Source organism: Leptidea sinapis, chromosome 16 (assembly GCF_905404315.1).
Source record: "Leptidea sinapis chromosome 16, ilLepSina1.1, whole genome shotgun sequence".
Classification (NCBI taxonomy): domain Eukaryota; kingdom Metazoa; phylum Arthropoda; class Insecta; order Lepidoptera; family Pieridae; genus Leptidea; species Leptidea sinapis.
Window position 1 is genome coordinate 4,550,368 of NC_066280.1, and position 10,524 is coordinate 4,560,891.

Consider the following 10,524-nt stretch of genomic DNA (forward strand, 5'->3'; position numbering starts at 1 on the left):
ACCACCGCTTTACATTTGCATTTAATTAAAACCAGTATTTCGCTCATAATGTCTTTCCATTAACGCTATAACGACGAGCATGGCTTCGATAACGACGACATCATGTAAGCATCTTTTTTATTACTCGGCTGTTTGTATCGCTCGACTAAATCGTTTCACTTGACTTCTGTTAGGGTTTTTGTCAAATCTGAGTCCATTATTACTTATTGTAATAATATTATTGACCGATTGAATTTTGTTTGAATTGACTTGTCCCATTGCCGACGAAAAAGACAAACTATTTTCGCGGTAAAGAAACATTTAACAGATCCCGTGTGAATAATAGGAACAAGTATCTTTAAAGTTAATAGCTGACTGTTCACACTGCCTGCGAGAACTCTACTAGCAGCCTAGCGCGACTCTCTAAGAAAAAAGCGATTCACTCGATTATATACGTGCAGTCATTGACAGATTGACAGATGACGGCTATAATCTTGTAAAATATGGAGATTGCCGAAATCCACTACGTTTTAAGCAACTGTTCGCTTTCAAACTAAGCTGGAATATACTTCGTCGCCATATTGTAATTACTATTTCAAACTTATGTCAAATCTCACTGCACGTTTCATACTAAACTAAATTTAAATTTTTACTTCGGTAAAAACCAGCGGTGATATTCTACTACCACTGGTTGTACGAGTAATCGCCCGTCGCGTTCATACACTCGCTAAAGCAATATGACAAAACTATCGGAACTGTACAGTCGCTTCTGTTTCAATGTCGGAGGTGGGACATGTCTCTTTGGCAAGTAGGGGGCAGAATAGATCCAACAGTGGGTGTGCAAATAACCCAAAACATAAAAAGAGCGATCATATCACTATTGCAATTGTAAAACTAAATAATGTCGATTTCCTACGACTAACCTTTCAACTATTAAATGATTAAAGTCCGAAATTGAAGTGAAACTGATAATTATATTGTTTTGATATTCGTAAGATTTTGTACTTATGCCGATGTAATATGAAAAATGTCGTTAAATATGTTTTAAATATTTAGACGAGCTCGTCGCAGAGAAAGAGAAGTACAAGGACATCGGAGATGATCTGGACACCGCTTTCGTCGAGCTTATCCTCAAGGAATAAATCTGGAGACAATGTCTTTAGTTTTATTCTTTTACATGATTTTGGGATTCCAACGCGCCCGACACTGTATAGATCTATTTAATATTTTATTATTTAAAGTATTTTCCATTGAGTTATGGTGGTATTTATTTTCTTTAACTATAAATATATAATTTATTAATTATGTTGTATGTTTTATTTTTATCTTATTTTTTTAGTATTCGGAGCTATTTCGCTTTTTGCTTGGTATTTAAATACACAATATTTAAGTTGCTTGCTCTGGTAGATCGCTTTGTATTAGTTTCCACAATTGAAGGGAAGAGCTTTTTTTTATCAGAAAAACGATAAGTAAAATTATCTCTCTAATATAAATTATCTGTTAGTGATTTAAATTATTAATTAATGACGAAATATGTTTAATTTTTAGAATGTGTACGTTAGTGATGAGTTAATTAAAAATAGTGTGAATTACATTACGTTTAGACTATACAACAGAAATGAAAACTTCCAAGCGAGCTTATAACACGAAATATATTTTTTTAAATTCAGTAATATAATATACAATATTATATTATAAAATTAATTTGCGGAAATTTAGCTGCTAATTCCATTAGTCGAGTCGAGCCAACTTTACCAGAATGTGCGTGACAGATCAGTCTCCAATCAATATACACCAATTAAAGTTTTCGGCGCGCCTAAAGAAGTTTTCAGTTCTAAGGCCTAAGCGAAACTAAGGCTGGGATAGAGCGTACTCAGACTTTGCTGAGACTTTACTTACGTAAAACTTTGAGTGTAAGCTTAGCATAATCTTTGATTTAGTTTTTATAGCTATTTGACAACTGAAATCATGTTGAAGCTAAGACAGCTTAATGCATGTCACGTTCGCGTTTTATCAAACTCAACTAAGTTATACGTAAGTTAAGTCTTAGTACGCTCTGTATACGGCTATATTAAAATTTTGGTTCAGTAGCCTCATTACCAAAATTGAAATACGAAGTTGACGGATCGTACATTTTCCTATTACGAAAGTGTTTCAGATCCGAAGTTCGCGATTAGACATTTTGTCTTTCTTTTATCTTATTCTTAAATTCACTTTTACGTTTTCATTGTTTGACATTATTAGGACCGTAACAACTACTTCACTTTTTATGGTAATGTGTATGATTTCGAAACGAAATCCATCCAACGAATTCACTTCTTCGATCCGAAGTACTTTGGTAATACGATTTAATTCGAAGTTCGTCGTTCTTTCGTTTCGGACCGAAACTTTGGCTTTCGTAATAGACCTCCAGTTGTTTTACTACATACATATAATTATTATTTAATACAGTTACATAAGTACATATTTATACAATTATAGCTGCCATAAAGGGAGAATCGTATTGTACGTATAAGAGAGTAAGGTAGACAATGGTTGAGAAAAATTTATCTCAAAATAATTACAAGTTCGCTCACTGAGATAATACATTAAACTGTGTTAGATTAATACATACATACATATTGCATATAATATATACAGTGTAGTTTATGCGACAATGAGTAAGACGACAGCACTGGTGATGCCGTATACACGGGCCATGCAGGTCTCTCTCGGGAAATCGTCGACTAGTGCCGGGAGAAACTTGTGTCTTCTATCGAGTCCTGTCTTAAGAAGGTCGCGGATTGGGGTTAATTGAACTTTGTCCAATTTAACCCCAAGAAGACTCAAGTTTGCGCGCCTAGTATCGGAATACTGGGTCTCGAAATCTCGAGCGATTGCCAATTTCGTGGCCATCTGGAGGGCAAAGCCAAACTGGCTTCAAAGAAACTGGGCGTCATAAATAGAGCACGGCAATACTCCAAACCGGCCCACATTCTAGCGCTCTACAAAGCGCAGGCCTCACATGGAGTATTACTGTCATCTCTGGTCTGGCGCACCCCAGTATCAGCTCGATCCATTTGACCGCCTGCAACGCAGAGCAGCTCGAATTGTCGGGGACCCAGTACTCTGTGAACGGCTGGATCACTTGGCGTTGCGTAGAGAAGTCGCTTCATTGTGTCTTCTACCGCATTTATCACGGGGAGTGTTCCGAATAGCTGTTTAATCAGATTCCTGCCGCCGAATTCCACCTTCGCACGACACGCCACAAGTTAGGATATCATCCCCACCATCTGGATGTGTGGCGGTCCTCCACAGTGCGGTTTTCAAGGAGCTTTCTTCCACGTACTACAAAGCTGTGGAATGAACTTCCTTGTGCGGTGTTTCCGGGACGATACGACATGGGTACCTTCAAAAAAAAAGCGCGTATACCTTCCTTAAAGGCCAGCAACGCTCCTGTGATTCCTCTGGTGTTAAAATAGAATGTGGGCGACGGTGATCACTTAACACCAGGCGACCCGCACGTTTTTCCTCCTTTTTCCATAAAAAAAAGACTGACCTAAATTTACTAACAACTCTGTACTTTACACAAAAAAAAATCAAGTACATAAGAGATACGGTACATAATATACAATTTTTAAATTATTTGCTGAAAATAAAATAGAATCAGCATATACTTATTATTATCGAAAAGTTTTAAGTGATTATTTCCGGATAGACTTACATAGTCTGCATGGTTTATTAAAAAACAGATTGTTTTTTTATGCAACAATATTAACATACGTAGATGTTATAATGGTCTGTTAGAGATGTGCAGTTATTATTCAATTATGAGGTGAAAAATGCACTCTCAAAGGTTAGTACGTTTGAGATAAATAATATTATTTTGAACAGAAAAAAGAATTCTAGGATTGACGAACATTAGAGAGACAAACTAACGTAATTATTATATACGATAAGCCCAAGCGATTGGAAATTGTAGTGTTCCTAAATAGTACATGATACAGAGTTTGCGTCCCAATGGATCCCTCACATTGTCCAACTAGCAGATAAGCTCAATTCTGCTAGAGAGGACACTCATGCTCAGGTACGGACAGATTAGTTCATAGGATCATGACATACCTACGGTATTTTGCCATGAGGTGCTTCCGACGTAAAAATATAACAATTGCGCTGCAGAAGAAAACTTAGTTATCACTTAAAATAATAACATGTGTCTAAAATTTAAAAAAAATGTTTTATTAACATATATTAAAATTTCCTTGCTTAAATAGTGATTTTCGTAGCTAGAACAAGGAATAAGGAATTGATTATAAATGAATAGTATTTAGGCCCCAAAATTACAAAACCAAAATGACTGCTAAAATTCAATAAAATTTATATATTTTATATACATATTTATTAAATACGCATATCGTGTTTAAATCGCGCTCCATTACTGAAAACCATGTCACGTGGTGTGTGAAAGATGTGAAACATCTCGATGCTCAAATTTCAAATTAATGTAAACCGAACCTAACCTAATAAATAAATGTATAATTTGCCTCTAATTAGATTTACCTTGACAGGCGGGCAGACATGCATATGTATGATATAGTGAACGTTGAAAACGATAGCCATGCTGTGGTAATGAAAGATAATATTACACGGCGGCCATCTTGAATTTAAAACATGATCCCGAATTCGAACCACGTCGAGAACCTCGACAATAATATCCATTTTAGTAGAAATCATAGATTTCCGTGGTTTTTTAATATTAATTCAAAATTCTGCTCGTTATGACTCTAGGAAACGATATAAATATCGTTGCAATAATATTTATAATAGGATTTTGCGTGACACCCAACTTGGATTTAACAAATAATTTCAAATTCGTTTTACGCCATTCCGAGATGTTTGGAAATGATTATTTTTCCTTCCATAGCTTTCTTGTCATTCGTTGTTAATGTAGACCCGGCCTAAAACGAATCCCGCACGCTGGACACATCTTAATTTCTGGATAAAAATATTCAATGTGCTTTTCAACATTTTAATTATTGATGTGACTTCAATAAATAAACACATATACATTATTAAGATTACTATTGCGTAATGTAATAAAAATAAATGCATTAAAAATAGTAATAGAACTTAGGTATGATCAGATTAGGTAGGTATTATTAGGTATATTTAATGTACTGGCAATGTCGACGTCTAACAAAATTTATTTGCATCACCACTACTTGATAAATCCGCATAATTTCGCACATTTCAACTTTTTATATAAATAAAATAATATATTGTATTTTGCTTAAAATCTGGAAATGAACGAATCAGTTGCAGCTGCTTTAACTTAGAATAGGAAGGTAAAAAAAACGGCCGTAGTCTTAAAATCCTTGAGTATTTAATAATATTTGGTGCTTTTATAAATAGCTGAACCTCTTTGTCGAGTCCATATTTTGTTGTAAACAAGTTGAGATTGCCAATGAATGAAACGCTTGAGAGAAAGTTTTAGATACACTGACTTCTAACGGAAATTACTGTTGGCCAAAAATGTGACTAGTAATAGTTTTTTTGTTCGTTTTCTAAAACAACAATTAACTTCTTACTATATTAGGTACAGCAAGCCTTGATTAGATAATAAAAAAAATAACGTGCGATACCCACCTTACTAACACGAACTAACTTTGATTAACAGATGAAGTAATCGAAGAACGAAGTAAGTATAAGGCGATTGCAGAGGAAGTAGATCAAACATTCGCGGATCTATCTGGATATTAGATCACGTGTAACGAACTTCCGCCATTTTGGATATTACGCCGCGAAAATTGAGCGGGAAAATCTATGCTTTGTGCACTTTGGCGGGTAACTGGAGAAGACATTCTAAATTGGTTTGTTGATCAGCTGTGATTTACAGAAATAATTATTAGTAATACCTTTTGGACAGTTTAGATATTTGTGAATATTGCTTGAGAACACAGAGAGAATGTTGCTTCAGTTGTATTTAAGAAAAGTTAAAGGAAAATTTTTACTATTTTGTATTGCATCTTGTTGGTTAATATATGAATCTTTTAGCGCCATTAAATTAAGATAATTATAATTTTACTGATGCGATCAGAAATATGAATTTGTCGTTTTTTGTCACGTTGAAAATAATATCACAATATGAAATAACATAATATGTACCCACGAGTATGTTCAAATACTTGTTTCTTATCCTGTTTAGTAATTAGCCAAGAAAAAAATCTTATTTTTAAACTGTCTCGGGCCCTTGTTTATTTTAGTACTATCCTCTGAAATCGTCGAAAATCAAATTTATTTGTCAAACCAGATTTAGAGAAACAACGAACTACACAAATTAACAACTTAATTTTTGATTGAGTGAACTGTCTGAATAAAGTCCCTAAATGGTCTTTAAGTGATGATTGGCTTAACTTAAAACTTTTATGTTAAGTTAGCACTGCCAATGATTTTGTGTCGAGCGAACAAATGAAAATATTGTGTGTATAAATGTATTAAATAAATGCTAGCAGTGATTTGTCATTCACTCAAAACAATTACGTATTGCTTATTTATATCAGAGAGTACTGATTAGTTTGAAACTAATACTACTTATACAGAAACGATGTGAAGGGTTAGAAATTAAATATTCAAGATTAAATAATATTGGAAGCATCAAGTTGCTCTGTGACAGTCGTAGGTCCAGATTGCCATCTCAAAAATTATAAAGGGGTTTGAATTTGTGTTACCTATTTGATTTTATTTAAGATAATATGTTTGCTTTTACCTTAAAGTTAACCGCTTGGTGCGCGCAAGATAAATTGTCGGGTGACTGATGTCGTAACTAATTTTTTCAAAGTCAGTGAAGGATAATAATGCCGATATCACTTTCACAATAAATAGATATAAAATTTTAATGTTAGACGCATATGTTATAAAGGTTGAGTAACATGTTTTATTATTACTTATAATGTGTTCTCTTGTTGGAATACAGTCAGGACATAGCTTTGTCAACCAAATTGAGGGTATAGGCTCAATTAAAAAGGTGTGTTAGCATTATAAAATTTTTGTTGAAGCTGTGGCGATCCATAAATTATTTTGACAAGTACAAGTGTATGTTAATACCCAAGTGCTGAATAAATATCATTTTTTAGTTAGCTCTGATTTTACCCGCGTCTTACGCGCACTATAGTGCGTACTTTGTTTGTAAAATCTGTGGTTAATTATTTTGTAGTCTGTAAGCTTTTATATGGTTCTCTAAATTTCTTTCCAGTGTAACTTTTTAATACCGTATACATGCTTAGTTTATGCGTAGCTTTTCTTATGGAATATGTGAAGGCTTTTTCATAAAATTAAATATATACGTTTCTAAGAATTGTGTTTTATTTATCATTTACATGTGCAGTGGAGGTAACACAGCACGATCGAACAATTTATAGACAGAGCTAGATTATTGTCAAAGGACTATCTTTATTAATTTGGCCAAATATATAGTAAGGCTGTAAGTACCTAATAAGCTGCTAGAGGCCGGTGGGCCTGCAAGACATAATACTTAAATTAAAAAAAAAATTGAACCGTCACGGGACGCCTGGCAGATGTGAAACATCGACATTATTTTGTAAAAGTAATATGCAGAAAAAAACATAATATTGTGATAGGAACTAAATATGTCATAATGATAAAATAAAATATTACGATTTTTTTCCAGATAACGATGACTATTTATTGAATAAATTGCCTCTGAGGACGGTATTACTGTGACAAGGCGACGCGTCGCCACGCCAGAAATCGGTTTCACGTGCGGCTATAGATGTTTCACATCAAAAATTCAAAATCACTTTATTCATGTATGTCACGGAAATGACACTTATGAATGTCAAAATAATATTTTTTCTTATTGAATCTACCGTTACTTCGTTAAGGGTTGAGCTTATGAGAAGAAGTAGCAAGAAACTCATTGCCACTCTTCTAAATCAAGATTTACATTTTCATTGTTTTATGAATATTTCAATTAAAGTATAATATGTAAAGTGATGCAACAAACATACTCAAACGTCAAATAGTCAATGCCTTACACGAGTAAGTCAAAAAAGTAAATGTAAATTAATACAAAACAAAAGTTATTGAGTACAGTCAGCTACTGTGCGGATAATGCAGCCATTATCCGCACACACCATAAATAAATAAAGCTATTCTGTGAGCATTTTATAAGGGATTATATACAAAAAAGAAAAAAAAACACATATAAGCATTTTAACAGCTAAATCATCATTTTATATAGATGATTTACTAAAAGTTGGTGTCTGGTATTTAACTTCTTGTACATCCTCCCCGTGAAATCATCTGCCGGTTTCTGTATTCCCGAAATACGACACTCAACTCAGATGTTCTTGGGTGACTGGTTCAGCCAATTGTGTATACTTACTAGCCCAAAAAAAATCAGTTTTGCGTAAGTAACGCGTGACTTTGAAACGTTGTTATGTGGATTTCTTAGATTTTCTCTTATTAAGAACTTGGAATATTTTGAAAGTTGATATTTTTAATTAGAAAGTCAAAATATTAAGCGATTTGCTTGAACCCATACTACCTACTAGTTTTTCAAATATTTTACCAAAAAAATGTGATAATATGAAGAATACTTAGTGAAGAGTTTCTAAATATACATACAGTTTTCTTTGTACTGGAAAATAACAGTTATAATAAAGAGTAGGTCTTGGTGTGTCCGCGACACTATTATCTCAAACCCATGTTTCAATTTAGGAACTCTAGTGGCGAGGAGTGAGAAACGTGGGGCGGGTTAATATTCATTGTTATAACACATCAAACATAGAAATCTGAACAATATAGAAATATCGTACAGACCTTCGGGGGAGGCCGTTGTCTATGGATTAACTGTTTTCATGGTTTACTTATTCACTTCTTGAGTCATATAACGTATATTAGACGATCATAAAAGGTATGATTTCATTCACAAATCTTTAATTACAAAAAATATTAAAATTTGTGTAAGCTGTTGTACTAATCTGGAGCAAAAGTGAACATTAAAAATAATCGTAATCAATTGAAGTTCAGCGTCAGCATCTATTCAGTTGTGTAATCCGCAACCCAGCTGTTTTACACCGGTGGAGCTCCGTTAAGGCTTGTCTAAAAGATTTCTTAAGCGACTCAATGACGGCATGTCTTTTTGAGCGGCCCATTTATTTTAAAACTGAAAATAGTTTTTAGTCGAAGGGGTTCGGATCTGGGCTGGATTATGGCCAGTTTTCAACTCTTTATAAACTCCGGAACGTTGACAGACTTGGGTAGTTTGTGACTTGTGACAAGTTGCATACATGCGTCTTGCAGGAAAGTCCAAATTACTTTTAAAAGCGTACTGCTAAAGCTTTCACAAAACAATCTTAAACAGTTTCTTGTTACTCTTTGATTGAAGTCGTCACTACTGTCTTGTCACTCGGTGACCCACCCCCCCACAAAACTATGACAATTTTAAGACATAAATTTTAAATATAGGTCTTATTTACATCAGAAAATTAATTATACTAATATAAATTTCAGGTAAATACGGGCAATTTTTTATAGGCAACCTATCGCTAATACATATCATACTCCCCAAACATTAATTTAAATTTAGTTTGTATAATGTACATATAAAATATCGTTTATTGGATGCATCAACCTTTGAAGCTTGGACTCATTGTTTGTGTAAGGATGCTTCGTGAACATGATGGTCGTGATTACTGTTACAATTAGTAATTGCATCCAACACATACAATGATTTACTAACTAAAACAGGTCGACCTGGCACCACAAACGGCACCCGTACACTAGTTGACGCATGGACCAGCCATCGTCCCCTTCGCGCATATTTGAGAGGAGACGACCCGGCACACGATGCCGCCGCAAGCAATGACATTCAGTGAGCATGACGAACCATACCTACCTTCACATGATAACTAAATAATGCAAGACATTCACTGTATATTAAGTGATTACCCCACTATGGATGCAGTGCCTTTCAGAATTCTTGAAATAGCAATATAAGATATTAAATTCAAAGTATTTTATTGTATTGTATAAAACACTTTTAATTATTGATTCATAATTTTGACTTTGTTGAGAAGACTCGAGAATCGACAAAAACCATACCCTCAAAAAGGTAACAAATAATTCAATTCCTTCTTTACAACCATTACATTTGTTGCTTGTGGACTCATCTGTTATAACAACGTTTATATTTAATTAATAATAATTAATTTAACATTTCTTTCAGCAAGGATCTACTTGAAGAATTCTAATGGTCAGGCTAAGTCGAATTAGTGAATCTTTTATTGAGCGATGTATGTGATTTGACAATAAGTGATAAAATAAAATGTAGAAAACAAATTTGTAACGCAATTCAACAATTCGCATAGAATACCGGCGTGAAGTAGCGGCCTAGTGCCGCTATGTTTCGCATAGGTAAGTGTCTAGACTAGAATATGAAAGCGGTGCAAAAAGAGACACTACCCCAGGAGGGTACCGGCTCTACCAGAGCCGGAGAATCCCTCCCCTAGCATTCTAGCTCGGGCTGCCCCTCGTATTCTGGGG

General features: G+C 34.3%; 1 protein-coding gene across 4 annotated transcripts in view; it reads left to right on the forward strand.

Moving 5' to 3' along the window:
• The window catches only part of LOC126968812 (tropomyosin-2), a 31,127-nt gene extending 29,843 nt beyond the window's left edge, over positions 1–1,284 (forward strand). For all 4 annotated transcript variants that reach the window (XM_050813951.1, XM_050813950.1, XM_050813948.1 and 1 more), the window contains one exon: positions 1,036–1,284. In XM_050813951.1, coding sequence (XP_050669908.1) covers positions 1,036–1,121 — 86 coding nt within the window. In that variant the 3' untranslated portion in view covers positions 1,122–1,284. The remainder of the gene's footprint in view (positions 1–1,035) is intronic.
• Positions 1,285–10,524: the final 9,240 nt, after the last annotated feature.